This window comes from Thunnus albacares, chromosome 11 (assembly GCF_914725855.1).
Source record: "Thunnus albacares chromosome 11, fThuAlb1.1, whole genome shotgun sequence".
Classification (NCBI taxonomy): Eukaryota; Metazoa; Chordata; class Actinopteri; order Scombriformes; family Scombridae; genus Thunnus; species Thunnus albacares.
This window is the reverse complement of record NC_058116.1, coordinates 30,540,226-30,564,496: the sequence shown is the minus strand read 5'-3', so window position 1 is coordinate 30,564,496 and position 24,271 is coordinate 30,540,226. Positions and strand designations below refer to the sequence as shown.

At 38.3% G+C, this 24,271-nt stretch overlaps 1 protein-coding gene across 1 annotated transcript in view; it reads right to left on the bottom strand.

The window, feature by feature from the left end:
- The window catches only part of LOC122992125 (NACHT, LRR and PYD domains-containing protein 12-like), a 31,470-nt gene that overhangs the window by 1,613 nt on the left and 5,586 nt on the right, over nucleotides 1-24,271 (bottom strand). Inside the window, exons 3-12 of the mRNA XM_044365734.1 lie at nucleotides 22,871-23,009; nucleotides 21,435-21,542; nucleotides 16,243-16,484; nucleotides 14,367-16,158; nucleotides 12,915-13,088; nucleotides 11,706-11,879; nucleotides 3,933-4,106; nucleotides 2,659-2,832; nucleotides 1,639-1,812; nucleotides 616-789 (exon numbers count right to left, since the gene is read on the bottom strand). Of these exons, the coding sequence (XP_044221669.1) occupies nucleotides 616-789; nucleotides 1,639-1,812; nucleotides 2,659-2,832; nucleotides 3,933-4,106; nucleotides 11,706-11,879; nucleotides 12,915-13,088; nucleotides 14,367-16,158; nucleotides 16,243-16,484; nucleotides 21,435-21,542; nucleotides 22,871-22,965 (3,281 nt within the window). The 5' untranslated portion in view covers nucleotides 22,966-23,009. The remainder of the gene's footprint in view (nucleotides 1-615; nucleotides 790-1,638; nucleotides 1,813-2,658; nucleotides 2,833-3,932; nucleotides 4,107-11,705; nucleotides 11,880-12,914; nucleotides 13,089-14,366; nucleotides 16,159-16,242; nucleotides 16,485-21,434; nucleotides 21,543-22,870; nucleotides 23,010-24,271) is intronic.

Below are 24,271 nucleotides of genomic sequence, written 5' to 3'. Positions count from 1 at the left end.
TCTGTGTGTTGATGATCATCTTCTCTGCCTTTGAAATATCTTCTGACAAATAAATTTGGTGGCTGTCATTGTAAATATTTGGAGGAAACAAAATAAGTGATGGACAGATATAAAGATGTCATTCTTGGACTTTAGCTGAGGTTCTGATTTGTATAAAGACAAATGTAAAAAAAAAAAATGTAATGATGGTTCTGTGAAATCAGAGCCGGGGATTTGCAGTCATGCTGATCTTAGAGCTCTGACAAAGATGAATTGATCAATTCTTTAGTCTTGAAATGGGAGAACAAACACTTTCAGATCAGATTTGATGGTATGACAGTTTGATGAATGAGGACCACTGTCTCTATACATCTTGTAAGGCTGACAGTTGTCTTCACATCAACTCAAACATGATTCCAACAAGCTTCTGGCTGATCTGATTTGCTGGCTTTTCTGTCTCTCTGTCTTTCAGTCTAATCCTGAAGTCTGTAACCATTCTCTTCTCACAGCTTCACTGAGGAAAGCAGCCACTGAGAACGTTGGAGGTTCAACAGGAAATACTGGACCTTTGCTTTGATACTGTGTTTAATACAATACTGCTGACCCAGCATGGACTGACTCCAACTCTCTACTGACCTCAGAGTCTCCAGTCTACAGTGTGGACTCTCCTTAAGATCAACTAGCGGCTTCACTCCTGAATCCTGCAGCTCATTTTCATTCAGCTTCAGCTCTCTCAGATGGGAGGGGTTGGACTTCAGCGCTGAGGCCAGAGAATCACAGCTGATCTCTGACAAACTGCAGCCACTCAATCTGAATAAAGGATAAATTATGTCACTTTAGAAGACAATGTTCCTGTAGGAGCAAGAAATGTATTTGGGTTGCATGCCTATCACTCAATCACAAACAGTAGTTGTGTAGGTGTGTGCCTGTGTGGAGGTTTGTGTGTGTGTCACCAGGGCAAGGCGGTAGTAATTTATATCATCTGCACCTGCACCTCTATTTGTAACAGAGAGGGGGTGAGTAGGGTGGTGTTATGTTCTGTTGACTGCTATCCTTTAAAAACTGTTTTTACATGCATGTCAATAAAGAGTTATAATGCAGCTATGTAACGTGTTGGACAGATGTCCCTACATTAGCCCTCTCAGTGGCTAATTGTTACATTTTGATAGTCACTACAACAGTTCCTGCTTGAAATGACAGCACACCAAAGCAAATTCCTATCAATTATTTGAGAAAGGAATCTCTTATTGAGATGACAAAGTGATGAATCTTGTGTTTAAATTGAAATAAAGGTTAAAGTCATGTTGAAGATCAAATATTTAAGAAGTTAAGAATGTAGGATTTTTAATGTTATATTAAATGTTCTAAATACGAAGCTCAACAAGATGCTCAGTGTGGGTCAGGATAAAATCTGTGGTCTAATCCCATCAATAATGTTAACATGAAAACTAAGATTTGAATGTCTGAAAATATATTTTCAAGGTATTAACTATGGTTTAAAATTAAATATCTAAATAGAATTTAAATATTTGAAAACATCTGAATGTCCAAATCTGAAGGGTTTTTACCACATAAAATCATCTCTATGTCTGCAGTTTAGTGTCACCACAACTTTCACATCATATTAATCTCAGCACAGAAATAAAAATGGTGTCTGACCTCAGAGTCTCCAGTCTACAGTGTGGACTCTCCAGAAATTCACACAGCAGCCTTACTCCTGAATCCTGCACTTTGTTGAAGCTCAGCTGCAACTCTCTCAGATGGGAGGGGTTGGACTTCAGAACTAAGACCAGAGAAGCACAGCTGATCTCTGACAATTTGCAGCGCCACAATCTGAATAAAGAAGAAATCATGTAGCGTTAGAAGCAGATTATTCTGCTTGAAATCATTTAATGTTTAATAATCTGTTCAGATTGAAACTCCAAACACCAGAACCCAACAGGATACAAGTTAAAAAATGTCAAATACAAATAGCGAAAGAGAGCTCTCATTAATATTAATGACAACATGCTGCTACATCAATTAAGATGTGGTGACTTAACCTCTTACATATTGCAGCCCCAGCAGTGACTCCATCTATACAAACATGTCATGTTGTGCAGCCAAACACAAGTTAAAAAAAACCCCACTGACATTTATTTCAGATTCCACTCAAGATCCAAAAGTTTACAAAGATAAAAAATATGTCAGGATGGATTTTGGGAAAATAGGAAAAACAATGGTGTGCAAAATATCCACAATAGTTCAGTTTCATGGAATTGCGAAGCCATAAAAAAATCATAGCATCTTGTGTTTGAATATTTCAGTCAGCATAAACACTGCATAGCCTCATAAACTTGAATGAGCAAATATTAGATGTTATATGTGTTACTGTCAAATAGAGCATTTTGTTTTTCACTTAAAGAAGGAAATTTAAGGGGAAGATGAAATTTAACATAGAAATCCAATCTTTAAGAGGTTCAGAGTGAATTGTCCAGTGTCGTTTTTTTTCTTGTTATATTTAAGATTTAAATCTGCAACTCTGACAGTCAATGGAATAAACCACCAAAGACGAAAATAGACTTTATCAATATATGCAGTGTGGATTAGCATAATATCATGCTTGTGCCTGCAGTTTAGTGTCCCCACAACTTTCACATCACATTAATCTCAGAACAGAAGTAAAAAATGGTGTCTGACCTCAGAGTCTCCAGTCTACAGTGTGGACTCTCCAGAAAATCACACAGCAGCTTCACTCCTGAATCCTGCAGCTCGTTGTCTCTCAACTCCACTTCTCTCAGATGGGAGGGGTTGGACTTAAGAGCTGAGGCCAGAGAAGCACAGCTGATCTCTGACAAACTGCAGCGACTCAATCTGAATAAAGAAAACATTATGTCACTTTAGAAGACAAAGCTCCTGCTTGAAATCATTCAGTGTTTCATAATCTGTTCAGAGCTGAAGAAGGTTTAGAATGTAAAAGTTTAGAAAATGGAATCTCCAAACACCTGAACCCAACAGGATGCAGGTTGAAAGCTATCGAATACAAATAGTGAAAAATAGCTCTCATTAATATTTATGACAACATGCTGCTACTTCAATAAAGACACTGACTTTAAGCTAATTAACCAGTGGAGCCTTTTTAATGTCATATTAAATATGAAGACAAAAAAGATGCTCAGTATCAGCATAAAGTCTACGTGGGCACAGATGTTTTAATGTTATTGAAATTGATTAAAACAAAGATCTGAATGTTTGAAAGTACAGTATGTTTTTCAAAGCATTAACCATGGTTTAAAATTAAACATTTAAATGGTATTCAAATATTTGAAAACAACATTGGAATGTCTAAATCTGAAGGGGATTTTACCTCATAGATATACAGTACTGTGCAAAAGTTTTAGGCACCCTAGATGTTTAGATTCACATCCGTTATGCAATACCATCAGGGACGTGTCTGATCAGTCCCAAATTTATTCATACAGCTAGAGTCGTAAAGAACTATTTTCAGCAACAAGAGGAATGATGAGTCCTGCAACAGATGGTATGGTATGGCCCCCACAGAGCCCTGATCTCAACATCATGGAGTCAATCTGGGATTACATGAAGAAGCACCTGAGGTGGCCTAAATAATAAATCCACAGAAGAACATTCTTTCTCCAGGATGGTTACAACAACCTACCTGCAAGTTACCATGAAAAACTGTGTTAAAGTGTACTGAGGAGAACCGCTGCTGTTTTAAAGGCAAAGCTGCTCACAACAAATATTGATTTTATTTAGGTTTCTGCTGTTTACTCAACTTTGTAAGAAGTTAATTGATAAATTAAAACAATTTATAGCAATATGTGAGCATTCTCACTTTACTTTTAGTGCCTAAAACTTTTGCACAGACGTGTAATTTTATGTCTGCAGTTTAGTCTCCCCACAACTTTTACATCATATTAATCTCAGCACAGAGGTAAAAAATGGTGTCTGACCTCAGAGTCTTCAGTTTACAGTGTGGACTCTCCAGAAAATCACACAGCAGCTTCACTCCTGAATCCTGTATGTTGTTGAGACTCAGATCCAGCTCTCTCAGATGGGAGGGGTTGGACTTCAGAGCTGAGGCCAGAGAAGCACAGCTGATCTCTGACAACCTACAGGAACTCAGTCTGAATTAAGAAGAAATCAGTAGTGTTAGAAGCAGATTGTTCTGTTTGAAATCATTCAGTGTTTCATAATCTGTTCAGAGCTGAGGAAGGTTTAGAATGTAGAAGTTTAGAAAATGGAAACTCCAAACACCTGAACCCAACAGGATGAAGATTAAAAACTGTCAAATACAAACAGTGAAAGGAGCTCCCTTTAATACTAATGACAACATGCTTCTACTTCAGTTAAGAAGGAATGACTTTGCCTCTTAAACTCTCTAGCTTCACCAGTGACTCCATCTATACAAACTCATGTTGTGCAGCCAAACACAAGTAAAAAAAATACTGACATTTATTTCAGATTTCACTCAAGATCCAAAGGTTTATAAAGATACCAAATATGTCAGACTAGATTTTGGAGAAATGCGAACATAGTTATTCTCCAAACATCTACAATATTTCCATTTTATGGAACGATGAAGACATGAAAGTCATGTTATCTTCAGTTTTTGTTTCAGGCAGTATAAACATCACATATCATCATAAAGGTTTGGAAGAAATATGAATGTCTTTTTAAAATGTAAATTAAAATAAAGGTTAAATTTAAGGTGAAGATCAAATGTTTAAGAAGTTACGCCAGTAGGATTTTTAATGTTATATTAAATATGTTTTAAATTTGAAGCTCAACAAGATGCTCAGGGTGGATCGGCGTAAAATCTATGAGGACATATTCCATCAAAACTCTTACTATTAAAACTAAGATTTGAATGTTTCCAAGGTAACATCTCTCCAAAGCCTAAGACCAAGACCAAGACTAACCAAGGCTGGATGAAATGCCTGAGGTAGGTGAGACTGGGACCTTGCATTGACCAGTATCTCCTGAGACAAGGGTCAAGTCAGTCAAATGAAGCTCAGTGGCAGGACACAACCCACGCTCCACCAAGCATCAATATCCTGGTTGTAGAGATAAGTCATCCATGACATCTGCGAACCTGGAACCAATCTAAACACAACATATGATGGAGAAGATCCAAGGATATGGGCCACATGTGAAGTGGCCAAAGTCCAACAGCAAAAAAAGTGGGAAACAGTCGATGCAGATCTGAGTAAGATCCTGGAAGGACTTCAAGGAACAGCAGAGAAAAAGCTGGAGAGGATGAGTGACCTGTCTTGGCAATCCCTGGAAATAGGAATAATGGCAGGATGCACCATCTCCTTGCTAGCCTTTACCATGGCCATGGAACAGGTGGTCAGAGGATCCAAATGGGTGGTAGGAGGACACCTCCAGTCCATGGATGACATGACCACTCAGACCACAACCATTGCATGTACAAAGTGACTTCTGGAAAAACTTCACTGCAACAAAACATGGGCACCGACGAAGTTTAAACACAGCAAGTCCAGGACCATCTCCATTATCAAAGGAATGCTCAAAGACCAGAGATTCCACATTGACAGACCACCCATACCAACAATATCAGAAATGCCAGTCAAGAGCTTAGACAAGACCCTACTTCCAGGTAAGTTGAACCCTTGGTGCCTGCAGTTTGGATTCTTCCCCAGTTTGGTGTGGCCTCTGATGATCTATGACTTTCTCATCACCAAAGTTGAAAAGCTGGAGAGAACAGTCAGTACATGCATCAGGAAATTTCTTGGATTCCCCCAATGCTTCAGCAATATGAACTTGTATGGGAATGGGGCTCTGGAACTGCCCATCACTAGCCTTACTGAGTAATACAAATGCTCCAAGGTAAGGCTGGACATGACCCTGACAGAAACACAGGACACCACAATATAGGCAGCAGCACTTAGAGTGGCAGCAGACAGAAAGTGGAACCCATGGTGGTGCAGCAGGTGAAATCAGCGGGTGAAATCCGCTCTCAGGCATGGAGATATTATGGGCCAAGTGCAGCATGTAAGAGGCTGCTTTGGGCTAGGTATGAGTAGACCTACATGGCACAGAACAACACCTGCCCAAAAGAGAGGACTGGTGGCAAAAGAGATACAGCAGCAGCAGGAGGAGGCAGAACAATGTGCAAAGACAGTCTCACAAGCAAAACAGGGCCAATGGAAAAAATGGGAAAACCTTGAACACTGGAAGCTTGCCTGGAAGGATCTTTGGCAGACTTAGCTACATCATCAGAGCCATCTATGATGTTCTTCTCAGTTCCAAGAACCTGAACCAGTGGCTAGGGGAAGACCCGTCATGCCCCCTATGCCAAACACCAGCAACCCTATGGCACATACTCACTGGCTGCAAGACCAGCCTTAACCAAAGATGCTACAACTGGAGGCACAACCAGGTCCTTCAGCATCTGGCACTAGTACTCGAAGAAAGGAGGACAAAAAACAATGCCCTCTCTCCCCCAACCCCTGCCTTATCAAACACCATGGCCTTTGTACTAGCAGGAAAGGTACCAAAAAGGTCAACCGCAAGAAAAGAATCAAGCCTACTAGATACAGCCTGGGATTGGAAGATAATGGTAAATCTCAATCAGAAACTCACCTTCCCATCGGAGATCATTACAACCAGTCTCAGGCCGGATCTGATCCTGTGGTCAGCCTCACAAAAGGCCCCTCTTCATCATAGAACTAAAGTAGCCATGGGAGGATGCAGTTGATGAAGCATATAAACGCAAAAAACTGAAGCACTCCTATCCAGCAACTGAAGCAGAACAACCGGGCTGGAGAACAAAGGTAATTCCTATGGAGGTCAGCTTCAGGGGTTTTGTGGCCATGTCAACAATCAGGCTGCTGAAAAGGATGGGAGTCAGCAGGAGGAGTAGAAGCGGAGGGTGTGCATATGGGATGCCAGGTGTCACCACTGAGCCCTGTGGAGGTGTTTTGAACATATCAACGAAACGCCAAGGAAGGAGGGTGCCCACCTGATGACCCCAGTGAAGCCTCGACCCTGACCTCCACTGCTGGTTATGCTTTGCAGTCCATATAAACAGGACTGAATCATTGACAGAAGAAACCTGGACTTGACTGATCCTCCTGAAGTTCTGTTGATGATTTACAGTGCACATAAAGAGGACTGAATCATTGACAGAAGAAGCCCAGACTCAACTGATTCTCTTGAAGTTCCGTTGCTGTGTGGGCTTATGAACGAAACACCAAGGAAAAAAAGTGCCCATTCAAGGAATGATTGCCAATTACAATACGAGATTGTAAAACCAAGTCTTATGAGCTCAAATTTGAAAGCATGTTTTAAAAGTGTTGACTATGATTTAAAATTAGACATTTAAATTGTATTTAGATATTTGAAAACAACATTTGAATGTCAAAATTTGAAGGGGATTTTACCTCATAAGCATCATAATTCTGCCTGCAGTTTAGTATCACCACAATTTTCACATCATATTAATCTCAGCACAGAAATAAATAATGGTGTCTGACCTCAGAGTGTGCAGTCTACAATGTGGACTCTCCAGAAAATCACACAGCAGCTTCACTCCTGAATCCTCAAGTTTGTTGTAGCTCAGAACCAGCTTGCTCAGATGGGAGGGGTTAGACTTCAGAACTGAGACCAGAGGAGCACAGCTGATCCCTGACAAACTGCAGCCACTCAATCTGAATAAAGAATAAATGGTGTCACTTTAGAAGACAAAGTTCCTGTTTGAAATCATTCAATGTCTCATATGTTCAGAGCTGAAGAAGCTTTAGAATGTAAAAGTTTAGAAAATGGAAACTCCAAACACCTGATCCCAAATACAGTTTAAAACTTGTCAAATACAAACAGTGGCTCTTTGAATTTAGACAAATTTTGGTGTACATTGCTGTGATGGATAATAATGTGTGGGATGAGATCCTACTGTTGCCTTCCAGAGTTTCAATCTCCAATGGTTGTAAAGATATAAGATATAGTATCCTACATAATATCTATATATCACTGTATAATTATAATAAGTATAAAAAAGGAAGTTCAACAAATTGGCCCAAATGTAAAACTCGTGTAGGCTGCATTGCTTGTAGGAATGCAACAAAATTCAGCTATTTTGGAAGGCAATATGCGCAAACATCAATACAGCAATACATCAACAGATGTCAGCAAATCCACTGTTAAGACTGCTTGGAGATGTCCCTGACTTTCTTAAACAATTTGAAGAAGTAGTTCAGTTGCTTTTAATTCATTGCTAGGAAAGCCATCATGGTGAAGTGGGTCAGGGATGACCCTCCTTATACTCCCATGTGTAAATCTCTGATCTCCAAGGTTGTGACTCTGGAAAAATAGGACACTATATTGATGGAAGGACTCATATTTTTCTGTAGAAATGGAAGAAAATGTTGGAATCTTTGGGAGTCAAATATAATTTGGACTTAAGTGGACAACAACTATGGACATATGACTGAATTGGAAACATTGGACATGGACTGAATCCATATACCAATATGCTGTGTCTGAAAAGTTAAGCCAATGCGGAATTGACTTAAACCTGCATTCTCTCGAATGGCCAGCAGGGGGCGACTCCATTGGCTCCAAAATAAGTTTGATTGTATGGAAGTCTATGAGAAAACGACCCTATTTTTCACTTGATTTAATACCTCAGCAAACACTTTCCTAATGAGTTTATACTGTCAATTACTAGTTTCAAGTCTCCTTCCATAAAGAATGATGTTTATTTTGTAAATTATGGTCCCATTTAGAGGAAAATAGACAATAAATCTGAGAATAGACAATTTTTCACAGTCTATAGTTGAACATCCTCCCCCTTCATCCTTTCAGCAGGCTGACAGTCCCTGCCCACTGAAACAAAAACACAGTTAGGGATTTGAATTTTATGAGATAGAACAAAAAGATGAAAAATTAAGGTTGTGACAAATGTCGATGCAGTTGTGACAAGTGTTTATTTTGTAGGCCTGGGATGATATGCTTATCTCCCAATTTAATACTATCACGGTACTTGGGTGCCAATTTGATTCAGAATAGATTCTTGATCCAAAACTGATTCTCAATTGAACAAATAGATTATATATTATTTTTATTCTCTTACTTGTATTTCAGTGTCTTTAGTCCACTGTAATACAATATGAAACATAACTGTCAGAGAAGATAAATGGTCTGCAAGCTTTTTATTTTAAAAAGTTAACTGCATTAATTAATGAATCAATTAATTTGAAAGCATCTTACAGTCTCCTGCCTGTATGAGAATAACAAACTGAGGGGGAGGCGGAGTGCTCTGCTGTGTTGTTATTAACATTATATCTCCAGCAGTGGAGAGCAGCATCTCTGCTGCACTGTTAGCTCTGGGGAAAGCCATTGCTTTCAAAGATGCTGAGTGGGTGCTGGATTTTTGAGGTGAAACAGACTGAGACCTGAATTATTTTCTTCACCTCAGAGTTGTTTAATACTGCAGTGTGTGTTGGTCAGTTGGTCTCATTTGTTATTGCTGATTGTTGCTCTGTTCCATTAACAATAGTCTCTGGGCGACAGCTTAGAAATATTCACAATATACTTCATGTTCATCTTGCAAAGGTAATTATTTAGTCATTAAATCAAAGAATGCTTGCAACTGCTGCCTTTTTGGAGAGGAATTACAAGATAACTATTGCGTATGCATGCTGTAGACCGTCCGCGTGCTACCCTGCCTTCAGAGTTAAGTTCCGCCTTTTTTGTTCCATCAACATCACATGCTGGAATTTTCAACAAGGCGGCAGCCCGTAACACAAAAGGCAGCCCGCTTTTGAGTTAGATAGCAGGGAAAACCCTGGTCATATAAACTGGCATTGTATCACGGCGGGAAAGCCAAAACCAGTGCTGGAGTGGGGCATGGGGAGCCGCAGGTCATTTGCATAATCACAGAAACAGCCCATCAAGAACAGGACTGAAACTGAATGGTATAGAGGCATGCTGGAATGCATAATCTCAGTAGTATTTTCAACAAAAATCTTCAAAGACATGTTTTGGGACCTCAGAGACCTATATTAACTTGTTGAAAATGAGTATAATACATCACCTTTTAAAAAAAAGAAAGAAAAAGAGCTCTCGTTAATATTAATAACAACATGTTGCTATGTCAATAAACACACAATGACTTAAGAGTGACTTAGTGGAGCTTTTTCAATGTTATATTAAATATGAAGACCAATAAGATGCTCAGCGTGGATCAACATAAGGTCTATGTGGTCATAGATGCTTTGATATTATTGAAATAGATTAAAAGCAATATCAAAATGTTTGAAAGTATGTCTTAAAAGTGTTAACTATGGTTTAAATTAAATAATCAAATAGTTGTTACATCTGCCCCTGCTACTTCACCTGTCACACCTTCCACTTCCCATCCTGTGTCTCCCTAAACTATTGCCACTCCCCCAGTGACTCTCTCTCCCTGTGTGTCTTAGTGTGTGTTTGAGATTGTTTGAGTGGAGACAGGTGTGCTGGGGTCAGAGCAGAGCCCCACTAGCTGCACCCTATTCCATGATCAAGACATTTACAAATACTCAGCCCTGCCACCTCCATGCTGCCAAATTGTAGCATCTGCTTGTCAGTCTATGCTTCAAGTCATTTCTCCTGCCTTTACCAAAGTTATTTTGTTGTTGCCTGTTTCCCTAGCAGGACACTGTCTCCTCTCCCTTGCAGTGCCATCTGCTTTGTCTCCGGCCCCTGTCTCCTGCCTCTTGTCTGGTCGGCCCTGCTTCCTTGCCCTGGACCCCTACTCTACTCAGCTTCCCCCACAGATCCAACCACAGACCTGCTCGGCTCTGCCCCAAGCCCCCCTTGCCTCAGCACCAGGTTCCCATCTACCAATCTAAGCTTCCCCTGCTTTGCATCCGAGTTCCCCCTTCTTACAATGAATAACTTTATTTAACCATATTCCTGTCTCTTCGCCTCTGTCTGCACTTGGGTTCATAACAATAATATTCAAATATTTGAAAACAATATCTAAATCTGAAGGGGATTTTATGACATAAACATCACCCTTAGGTCTGCAGTTAAGTGTCCCCACAACTTTCACATCATATTAATCTCAACACAGAAGTAAAAAATGGTGTCTGACCCCAGAGTCTTCAGTCTACAGTGTGGATTCTCCAGAAAATCACACAGCAGCTTCACTCCTGAATCTTGCAGCTCATTTTCTCTCAGATCCAGCTCACTCAGATGGGAGGGGTTGGACTTCAGAGCTGAGGCCAGAGAAGCGCAGCTAATCTCTGACAAGCTGCAGCCACTCAATCTAAATAAAAAGTAAGTCATGTAGTGTTAGAAGCAGATTATTCTGCTTGAAATCATTCAATGTTTCATAATCTCTTAAGAGCTGAGGATGGTTTAGAATACTGAAGTTTAGAAAATGGAAACTCCAAACACCTGAACCCAACAGGGTGCAGGTTAAAAACTGTCAAATATAAACAGTGAAAAAGAGCTCTCATTAATATTAATGACAACATGATGCTACTTCAATGAAGACACAGTGACTTAACAGTGCAGTATTTTTTTGTTATATTAACATTTTAAATCTGCAGTTCTGACACAGTCAATAGCCTAAACCACTGAAGAAGAAAATAAACGTTAACAGTAAGATACTCAGTGTGGAGCAACATAACATCATCATTATGTCTGCAGTTCAGTGTAACCACAACTTTCACATCATATTAATCTCAGCACAGAAGTAAAAAATGGTGTCTGACCTCAGAGTCTTCAGTTTACAGTGTGGACTCTCCAGAAAATCACACAGCAGCTTCACTCCTGAATCCTGCAGCTCGTTGTCTCTCAACTCCACTTCTCTCAGATGGGAGGGGTTGGACTTTAGAGCTGAGGCCAGAGAAGCACAGCTGATCTCTGACAACCTGCAGGAACTCAATCTGAATAAAGAATAAATCATGTAGATAAAATCCATTATAATCCACCAAATCAGATCCATCAAGGTTTTAAATATATAATTCAGCATTATTACATCATAATCAATGAGCTTTTCCCTAAAATGAGCAGAGTGACTTTGTCATTGTGTTATTGTGGATCATCATGTTAGCCTTCTACAGACATCATCTAAATGTCACCACAACATTCAGACACATATTCATGTCAACACAGATCAATAAAATGCTGCTGAGCTTGATCAAGTCTATAATAAGCATCAAATTAGACATGTTGGATTAAAAAGTTTGTGCCTTACATTTTATTCATCTTCTTCCTGTAAATTGTAACAATTACGTGTAATTTCATTAAAAACACTACAGAGCTTGAGTAAATACTGAAAAATAAATATTTTTCCTCCTACCGAGGCACTTATTTCTAACCACAGATTTACTCTCATCGCCCTAGTGACTGGCTGTCATCAGTGCCAAACACCAGACTTTCACGACTTCCCTTTTAACTGGCAGTACAAATAGACAACGTGACATCATTTTCTGACCAGAAACATCATGCACATGTTGAAGTGTCACTTGTTGTTGGTGGCAGCTCAGACATGACTAAAGATACAAACTGCATTTGAAAACATGATTTGCTCTCTTTGTCTGTACTACTGTATAAGTACGAGTTTTACAGTGTGTGTGAGAGAAACTTTATGTATAAGTTCCTGCAAAATATTGTGTTCTAAATTTTTAATATAAAAGACATCCTTTAAAAACACATACTAAAAATTATTAACGTTAAATTGTTCTCACAGATAATTGTCCAATAATGTCAACAGTTTTCTTACAAATATCAGACCCTTTCAACTGTAGATTAACTTCTGTAAATTCAGTGAAGCCAACTGTTCATTCATTTTGGTTTTTAAACACTTTAGTGATATATGAAAAACAATGAATCAAATAAATACTGAAACTTCTGTCATGAATTTAATTAACTGGGTACATACAAGATGTACAAGAAGAAAACACAGTCAGTGAACTGACCTCAGAGTCTCCAGTCTACAGTTTGGACTCTCCAATCCAGCAGACAGTAGATTCACTCCTGAATCCTGCAGGTCATTTCCACTCAGGTACAGCTCTCTGAGATGGGAGGGGTTGGACTTTAGAGCTGAGGCCACGACTTCACAGTGAGTCTCTGAGAGTCCACAGTTCTCAAGCCTGTTATTAAAAATTATATTACATTTAAATTTGCTAAAATCAAACACTTTTATCATAAATATAGACAATGCATTTTGATGACAAAGCAAATTGTGTTGGGGGGGGGGGGGGGTCAGTGGCTCTATATAGTGCATACAGCAGGCACTGTAAAATGCTGTCTGTTGAGATAAAATGCTGACTGTCAAAACTTTTTCAACACAAATCCTAAAGTCCTGAAGTTCTTTTTCTGGATTTGTATTAAAACTAGAAGGTGAAGGATAAACTGTGAAATGTAACATTCTTTACAACTAAATAGAATAACTGTGTTCATAAGTGTAAACACACCAACTAACCAACAAACCAAGTTTTTCTTGCTCTCAAAGTTTTTGTTATAACTGAAGAACAATTGTGAGAATAACTGGTGGACAATTTTGGCCACAAGCAGCTGGAACACAGGCTGAACACATTTTAATAGTTTGTAAGTTTTATAGTGTGCATGTATGTAAAGGACGGACGTATAATATGTCAATAGCTGATATTTTATTGGCCAAGAAATGAGAACTATTGTTATTGTTTTGGTAATGGAATTTCAGCCAATAATTATGTCTAATAATGCAGAGCCTTTTTACAGTGACTGTGGACAAGTGACATCATTCTAAACCCAGTTGTGAGGGTCAGGTTTAAGGTCAGGTCTTCTGTTGGTACTGGAGCAGACTGAGAGTAACAAAGCAGACATGGTTTTAGAGTAGATTATAGTAGTGTGCACAGTCTTGCCTCTCTTGCCTTTCTCTCTTCTGCTCTCTGTGTTGCTGCCTGTTTACACAAAGCTAGTGTAACTTAAAAACAAAAATAACCTACATTGTTTTAAGATGAATAATATTAGTTATTATATTGGTATCAGCCACAACAAACAGATAATTTTCGGTTTTTATTGTCGGCCCTGAAATTGCACATTGTTGAATCTCTAATGTAAAGTGATACACACTTTACAGCATGCACTATATATTTGCATTACACTTTACTGTAATATTGATATGACCGATGTAATATTTGCTTTATAATGTTGATACTTTGTTTCCCAATCACTCTCCATACTGTAAAGTGCTCCCTTAAAATGTTTATCTTTGTTACATGTACAAAGAGTACAACATTTAGAGACCAAATAGGCTCTTCAGCGTTGGGTACAGAGGCAACAGGAAGTATCTAAAACTTTTTGGACTGAGCACTTGGACATGAGAGATGTGTATGTGTGTTCGGTAGTGATTGATTTATAATGTTGATAATTACATCTGGACTTACACAGCCTTTCTGCAGTTCCTCACAGCTGGAATCAGTCTCTGTCGTCCCTGGTCTGATGTGTTGTACTTCTTCAGGTTCAACTCATCCAGAACCTCCTCTGACATCTGCAGCATGTAGGCCAGAGCTGAGCAGTGGATCTCAGAGAGTTTCCTCTCTGATCTGTTCTCTGACTTCAGGAACTCTTGGATCTCCTGATTTACTGAGCAGTCGTTCATCTCCATCAGACAGTGAAAGATGTTGATGCTTCTCTCAGGAGACACATAGGTGTTCATCTTCTTAAGGTTGTTGATAGCTCTTTGGATGATTTCTGGACTGTTCTCTGTCTGACCCAGCGGGCCTCCTAAGAGACTCTGGTTGGACTCCAGAGAGAGGCCATGAAGGAAGCGAACAAATAGGTCCAGGTGGCCATTTTTACTGTGCAGAGATTTGTCCATGGCTCTCTTCAGGAAGTCATCCAGGGATGAGTAACTGTAGTATTTTCCCAGGAAGTCCTTCAGTACCTCTGTATTCCTGCTGGTGTAACAGTGGTACATGTAGACTGCAGCCAGAAACTCCTGAACACTCAGATGAACAAAACTGTAGACTGTTTTCTGGAAGACCACACTCTCTCTTTTGAAGATCTCTGTACAAAATCCTGTTAACACTGAGGCCTCTGTGACATCAAGACCACACCGCTTCAGGTCTTCTTGGTAGAATGTGATGTTTCCTTTCTCCAGATGTTCAAATGCCAACCTCCCCAGCTTCAGAAGAACTTGTCTGTCAGCCTCCATCAGCTCCTTTGGACTGATCTCATGTCCCTCATCATACTTGTGCTTCTTCCTCTTTGTCTGAACCAGCAGGAAATGTGAGTACAGGTCAGTCAGGGTCTTGGGCAGCTCTCCTTTCTGGTCTGTAGTCAACATGTGCTCCAGAACTGTGGCAATGATCCAGCAGAAGATTGGGATGTGACACATGATGTGGAGACTCCTGGATGTCTTGATGTGTGAGATGATTCTGTTGGACAGCTCTTCATCACTGAATCTCCTCCTGAAATACTCCTCCTTCTGGGTGTCAGTGAAGCCTCGTACTTCTGTTACCCTGTTAACACATGTAGGAGGGATCTGATTGGCTGCTGCAGGTCGGGAAGTTATCCAGACGAGAGCCAAGGGAAGCAGATTCCCCTCGATGAGGTTTGTCAAGAGTACGCTGACTGATGACTTCTGTGTGACCTTAGACACAACCTTCCTGTTCTTGAAATCCAGTGAAAGTCTGCTTTCATCCAGGCCATCAAAGATGAACAAAACTTTACAGTCGGCGAGCTCCTCTGCTGTGACCCCCTGTAATGTTGGATGGAAATCATGGATCAGTGTGAGGAGACTATACTGTTCATCTTTGATCAGGTTCAGCTCCCTGAAGGAAAGCAGAATCACCAGACTGACATCTTGGTTTTCCAAGCCCTCTGCCCAGTCCAGAGTGAACTTCTTCACTGAGAAGGTTTTTCCAATGCCAGCGACGCCATTTGTCAGAACGACTTTGATGGTATGTCTCTGTTGGTCAGGTAAGACTTTAAAGATGTCATTGCACTTGATTGGAGTGTCATGGAGGGTCTTCATCTTGGAAGCTGCTTCAAGCTGCCTGACTTCATGTTGGGTATTAACCTCTTCAGTCTGTCCCTCTGTGATGTAGAGCTCAGTATAGATCCTGTTGAGGAGGGTTTCACCTGCTGCTTCTTCAGTTCCTTCACTCACAGATTCAGATGTCCTCCTCAGTCTTTTCTTATGTTTATCTAAAACCTCTGGGAGAGCAACATTCACTAAAAAAAGAGAAAAATGTGAGACTAAACAAAAACAATCTGACAATTATCCATTATTAACAACATAAAATCAATCAGTCTTACTTTGTACAGTGCTGGCATGACTGTCTGTTTGCAGTCCAGGTCTTGTTTTGGAACTTTCTACACACTGAGGACAGGTGGAGTCTCCTGATGAAGGAGACTGGTCCCAGTATGAGGTGATGCACTGTCTGCAGAACAAGTGTCCACAGCTGGTAGAGAATGGATCCTTCAGGATGCCCTGACACAAAGAACAGTAGGACAGCTGCTCCTCCACCGAAACACCACTCCTCTTCTTCTTCTTCCCTCTGTGAAGACATGTCTTTATAATTAAAATGTCATGGTCACAAGTTGTCATTTGTGTTTTGGTGGGTTACCAACCTCAAGAGGGTGTATTATGTAATATGTGCCGTGCTGAGGGAATACACCAGAGGCAGAGAGAGAAAAAGGAGTGGAAGACGAGTAGAGTGCGGCATTCTGCTTCTTGTTGAGGCCTTGATGGACAATGAATGATAACCCTAATCGTTGAAGTATTTTCTATTTGTTTATTTGTTAATCTAGATTAACTGAAGCTGACACTGAGCTTAGTGCATAATTAGCGACATGAGAAAAGGACCAGAGCGATGAATGAGTGGAGTGATGGCTTCCTGCTTTCATAAACATGTTTCAACGCTTGTTTACTGAAGTCCTGAAATCTGTATCTGCTGCTTTCTCTACATTCTTTCTTCTTTTCCAAATAAACCGTACCATTCAAAAGTTTGGTCATCACTATCCACCTAACCTACATCCGAAAACAAACAAAAAGAAAAACTCAAACTAGGTTTGAATTTAAACATTATTTCCTCATTGCTTATAAATATCGCTTCACATAAGATTTCAAACTGAGTTAATTTTCAATAGCAGTTGTCTTTTCCATTTTCAGATAATAGTTTTTATTTTCTAGTGTAGAGGTGTGGGAGGTTATACGGATTTCCAGTGTTTGAGAATAAATTTCTTGAGAATGATTGATGAAAAAAGAATAATCCAACTCTGCATATAACTCACTGTAGCCTGTAATACATCTTGAAAAATACAAGTTGATGGAAACACTTTTTTATATCAAACCAAATCTTCTGAATTTTCCTACAGTCCTGAAAAAGTGTGTATCAGTGAATCCATGATTCCATATTTAAGACTATCCTGGTTTTATTTCATGAATCTAACCCTTAGTATTTACCTGTTTCATAGAAATATGTCTAATATCTGAATCATCCTTAGGTCAGTTTAAAGTAAAAACAGTCTCTTACTTTGTGTCTGAAGATCCAGGTTCATTACTGATGTCTGGAGGACGACGTTTGGACTGGTCACTCTTCATAGACAGACAGCTGGATATTGGAGACTCTGTTCTCTGACGTCTGCAAACACCAAGATGTTTTTATTCGTATCATGTCAATCAATGACAAATTTTCTGGTGAAAAGTCATTTTGGGAACTATCAACTGACGTCCTGCAGTGATGTCAACATCAAGCAGCATAGACAACGCTGAAGGATGGAAGAAATACACTAGCATCCATAAACATCATTGTTGTGTCAATCAATCACTAAATGTGCCAAGTTTCCACCTGTTGATGACTTGTCTCACATTAGCTCTAAGGACCTAGAGTGATGCAATGGTAAGATAAGGTAATTTGATGTTTATGTCTGCTCCTTTCTTCACGTTCTTTAGATTTGGATTTTCCAAATATATACAATCTACACTTCCCTCATCAACAAAACAGGAACCTACAATGTGAATGACAAAGCAAAACAAGACAGAAAAACAAAACTAGATGAAAAAATGCATATAAAATGAAACAGGTGACACTCCTTTATCCCACATATAAAACAATCAAGATCAACCTGAATATATTCATATTTGATCAACTTAAATGAGGCGTGTATAATTTAAAAGAACATTAACATGTGTCATACATAACTCTTTGAGACCTTTTCATCCCTACCAAGAATACCCATATTTTATCTTCAATCAATGGAAATAATCAACAATATGATCAGGACCTTTAGATTCTGACCATTTTATTATTTTGTCCCAGGTGTCATCACTATCCACCTATTCTACATCCTAAAAGAAACAGAAAAACTCAAACTAGGTTTGAATTTAAAGTCACATTATTTATATCCTCATTGCTTATAACATCTCTCCTTATAAGATTTCAAATGGAGTTTAATTTATTCTTTTCAATAGCAGTTGTCTTTTCCATTTTCAGATAATAATTTTTATTTTCCAGTGTAGAAGTGTGGAAGGTTATATGGATTTCCAGTGTTTGAGAATAAATTTCTTGAAAATGATTGATGAAAAAAGAATAATCCAACTCTGTGTATACCTCACTGTAGCCTGTACTACATTTTGAAAAATAAAAATTGATGGAGATACTTTTCTATATCAAACCAAATCTTCTGAATTTTCCTACAGTCCTGAAAAAGTGTGTATCAGTGAATCCATGATTCCATATTTAAGACTATCCTGGTTTTATTTCATGAATCTAACCCTTAGTATTTACCTGTTTCATAGAAATATGTCTAATATCTGAATCATCCTTAGGTCAGTTTAAAGTAAAAACAGTCTCTTACTTTGTGTCTGAAGATCCAGGTTCATTACTGATGTCTGGAGGACGACGTTTGGACTGGTCACTCTTCATAGACAGACAGCTGGATACTGGAGACTCTGTTCTCTGACGTCTGCAAACACCAAGATGTTTTTATTCGTATCATGTCAATCAATGACAAATTTTCTGGTGAAAAGTCATTTTGGGAACTATCAACTGACGTCCTGCAGTGATGTCAACATCAAGCAGCATAGACAACGCTGAAGGATGGAAGAAATACACTAGCATCCATAAACATCATTGTTGTGTCAATCAATCACTAAATGTGCCAAGTTTCCACCTGTTGATGACTTGTCTCACATTAGCTCTAAGGACCTAGAGTGATGCAATGGTAAGATAAGGTAATTTGATGTTTATGTCTGCTCCTTTCTTCACGTTCTTTAGATTTGGATTTTCCAAATATATACAATCTACACTTCCCTCATCAACAAAACAGGAACCTACAATGTGAATGACAAAGCAAAACAAGACAGAAAAACAAAACTAGATGAAAAAATGCATATAAAATGAAACAGGTGACACTCCTTTATCCCACATATAAAACAATCAAGATCAACCTGAATATATTCATATTTGATCAACTTAAATGAGGCGTGTATAATTTAAAAGGACATTAACATGTGTCATACATAACTCTTTGAGACCTTTTCATCCCTACCAAGAATACCCATATTTTATCTTCAATCAATGGAAATAATCAACAATATGATCAGGACCTTTAGATTCTGACCATTTTATTATTATGTCCCAGGTGTCATCACTATCCACCTATTCTACATCCTAAAAGAAACAGAAAAACTCAAACTAGGTTTGAATTTAAAGTCACATTATTTATATCCTCATTGCTTATAACATCTCTCCTTATAAGATTTCAAATGGAGTTTAATTTATTCTTTTCAATAGCAGTTGTCTTTTCCATTTTCAGATAATAATTTTTATTTTCCAGTGTAGAAGTGTGGAAGGTTATATGGATTTCCAGTGTTTGAGAATAAATTTCTTGAAAATGATTGATGAAAAAAGAATAATCCAACTCTGTGTATACCTCACTGTAGCCTGTACTACATTTTGAAAAATAAAAATTGATGGAGATACTTTTCTATATCAAACCAAATCTTCTGAATTTTCCTACAGTCCTGAAAAAGTGTGTATCAGTGAATCCATGATTCCATATTTAAGACTATCCTGGTTTTATTTCATGAATCTAACCCTTAGTATTTACCTGTTTCATAGAAATATGTCTAATATCTGAATCATCCTTAGGTCAGTTTAAAGTAAAAACAGTCTCTTACTTTGTGTCTGAAGATCCAGGTTCATTACTGATGTCTGGAGGACGACGTTTGGACTGGTCACTCTTCATAGACAGACAGCTGGATACTGGAGACTCTGTTCTCTGACGTCTGCAAACACCAAGATGTTTTTATTCGTATCATGTCAATCAATGACAAATTTTCTGGTGAAAAGTCATTTTGGGAACTATCAACTGACGTCCTGCAGTGATGTCAACATCAAGCAGCATAGACAATGCTGAAGGATGGAAGAAATACACTAGCATCCATAAACATCATTGTTGTGTCAATCAATCACTAAATGTGCCAAGTTTCCACCTGTTGATGACTTGTCTCACATTAGCTCTAAGGACCTAGAGTGATGCAATGGTAAGATAAGGTAATTTGATGTTTATGTCTGCTCCTTTCTTCACGTTCTTTAGATTTGGATTTTCCAAATATATACAATCTACACTTCCCTCATCAACAAAACAGGAACCTACAATGTGAATGACAAAGCAAAACAAGACAGAAAAACAAAACTAGATGAAAAAATGCATATAAAATGAAACAGGTGACACTCCTTTATCCCACATATAAAACAATCAAGATCAACCTGAATATATTCATATTTGATCAACTTAAATGAGGCGTGTATAATTTAAAAGGACATTAACATGTGTCATACATAACTCTTTGAGACCTTTTCATCCCTACCAAGAATACCCATATTTTATCTTCAATCAATGGAAATAATCAACAATATGATCAGGACCTTTAGATTCTGACCATTTTATTATTATGTCCCAGGTGTCATCACTATCCACCTATTCTACATCCTAAAAGAAACAGAAAAACTCAAACTAGGTTTGAATTTAAAGTCACATTATTTATATCCTCATTGCTTATAACATCTCTCCTTATAAGATTTCAAATGGAGTTTAATTTATTCTTTTCAATAGCAGTTGTCTTTTCCATTTTCAGATAATAATTTTTATTTTCCAGTGTAGAAGTGTGGAAGGTTATATGGATTTCCAGTGTTTGAGAATAAATTTCTTGAAAATGATTGATGAAAAAAGAATAATCCAACTCTGTGTATACCTCACTGTAGCCTGTACTACATTTTGAAAAATAAAAATTGATGGAGATACTTTTCTATATCAAACCAAATCTTCTGAATTTTCCTACAATCCTGAAAAAGTATGTATCAGTGAATCCATGATTCCATATTTAAGACTATCCTGGTTTTATTTCATGAATCTAACCCTTAGTATTTACCTGTTTCATAGAAATATGTCTAATATCTGAATCATCTTTAGGTCAGTTTAAAGTAAAAACAGTCTCTTACTTTGTGTCTGAAAATCCAGGTTCATTACTGATGTCTGGAGGACGACGTTTGGACTGGTCACTCTTCATAGACAGACAGCTGGATACTGGAGACTCTGTTCTCTGACGTCTGCAAACACCAAGATGTTTTTATTCGTATCATGTCAATCAATGACAAATTTTCTGGTGAAAAGTCATTTTGGGAACTATCAACTGACGTCCTGCAGTGATGTCAACATCAAGCAGCGTAGACAACACTGAAGGATGGAAGAAATACACTAGCATCCATAAACATCATTGTTGTGTCAATCAATCATTAAATCTGGCCAGTTTCCACCTGTTGATGACTTGTCTCACATTAGCTATAAAACAGAAAGTGATGCAATGGTAAGATAAGAGAATTACACTGTTAGTGCTCAATTGCCTCAAAACAGCATCCTGTATCCTCAACCTGAACAATCCTCTGCTGAGGGACAAATGAAATGAAATGAAAACAAAATCATGAAAAAAACAAATGGCTGATAATATGTCTGCATTTATGTCGGTATGATACTTTCTTTGAGTTCAGGTTCATTGCACACAAGCAGACCTGTTTCCTAATTGTGATGATGGAGAACAGCACATCATTCTGCAGGTTAGCATTAAATATCAGCAATGGTAAAGACTACCTTGTATGCATGAAGGGATCATTAGAGGTCCTAAAACAGCTGGTCACTGTCATTTTTTATCAAAGAAATAGGAGGAAATAGAGCATTTGTTGGGGACCATTTTCAGCAGCAAATTAATCCACATTTGGTGCTCTTGTGAGTATTCCTGGCAGCAGGATGGTGTGTGGGACAAAAATGGAGCTCTATGACACAAATGGTTAAGATATATCAGGCTTTGGATACACACACACATAATACTTGTTGGTAGATCAGTTCATTGTTGGTTTAGATCCAAACATGATATTTGTTGAAAACTATAGAATATCACAGACTAATAAAGCTGCATTCAGTATGAAGTTAGCACTGCATGATCCCATTGCTCAAACAATGTCTATAGTTAACGATTGACCAAAAGAAAAATCTCTGTGTAAATATTTAAATACTTGGGAGACAATTTTTCTATTCCTGGCAAAAAGCATGTTAGGAAACAACCATGTATTTTGCAATGGTTGTGTAGGATGGATTTTAGTGTTGGTCACAGTGGGAAAAATGTGAAAAGTGTGTGTTCATGGTGGTGAAGGAACATGTCACCCAGTGCAACAACAACATGAGGTCTATGGCACAGAGGAATAAGATATATCAGGCTTTGGATACACACACAATACTTGTATTAATGCCAGCAGAATCGGGAAGAACTTACTTCCTGTTGAAAGTACAGTAGCTGTTAGAGACGTTATGATAACTGTAGGATGTCAACACACTAAATACTGTTACTGTTTAGAGGTTAAAATGTTTGTGTCAGCTCTCTTACTTTGTGTTTGAGGGTCCAGGTACATTACTGAAGTCTGGAGACTCTGCTCTGTCCTCCCCTTCCTCCTCCTCTTCCTCCACACCACAGACATTCATCTTGTTGACTTCAGTCAGTCTGAGAGTTAAACCACTAGCACTGACTGTGAGATTAGAAAGCAAGAGTCAAGACAAACTGTTAAAGAGTCACACCCAAAAAAATACCAAGCAGTTACCACAAAGAAGTTTGTATCCCCCTGTTTTCCCCTTTCTCTTTATATCTACAGTCCTCAGGAAGGAGGTCAAGTTTGTTTATATAGCACATTTCATACGAAGGGCGTAAACTCAACACGCTTAAAAACAAAAGCAAAAAAAAGGGTTAAGATCATACATGACAAAAACATATAACATTATATGAAGAATGTTTTGTTAACACTCACCCTGCGTCAGACGTCAGTTTTTATCCGTATGCTCTGCTCTGTCGTCTCAAAAGTCTGAACTAAGACTGAAAACTTTCAGTTTCAGGTCTGCCTCTTTCAAAAAAGTCACATGACCCTGTCAATGTGTGTGTGTGTGTGTGTGTGTGTCAGGTATTCCTCATGTTGTGGGGACTTGCAAGCCTCCTTAATGTAAATCATTAATTTTAGGGTGAAGACTTGGTTTAAAGTTAAGGTTAGTTAAGGGTTATGTTAAGGTTAGGATAAGTCTCCAGAAAATTAATGTATGTCAATGTAATGTCCTCTGAAGTGATTGAAACATGATGTGTGTGTGTGTGGTTTGTAACATAAACATAATTAGTAGGATCTCATTTAAACAGATTAAATTGAAATTGGTTTTGTTTGAAATGTTAGTACTTTATCTCATCTTTGTGTTGAATGGATATGAATTAATTCATGTTTTTCTTTTGAATTTGGCCTCATTTGTTAGTCTAGGAAAGGTCTTCACACTGAGCTGAGGGGTGAGAGACCTTCTTCTTTGAGTCAGAACTCAGTAAAACTGATATATATATATATACATATATATATATATATATATATATATATATATATACACACACATTTTCAGATTTAGCGTGTCTTACAATGCTGCATATGTTCAGTGAGTAAGTTGGACCAGGACCAGTTAGACCAGTTAGACTCCAGGTTTGACATTGCTTTCATGCAACAGTTGTGCATTGATGTTATTGGGAAAATCCCTGCAGCATTAAATGAATAAATAATGTTGCAGCTCGCCTCCACCACCTTATTTCTTGAGTCTATCATATGTAAACAACAGTACACAAAACCAGCAGCCTGCTATCAATACAATGAATGATAGACTAATACTAATACTAATACTAATACTAATACTAATACTAATAATAATGAGATCTTCAAACAAGAGTAAAAAACTGTTGATCTGGTTGAACTGGTTGATCTACAGATCA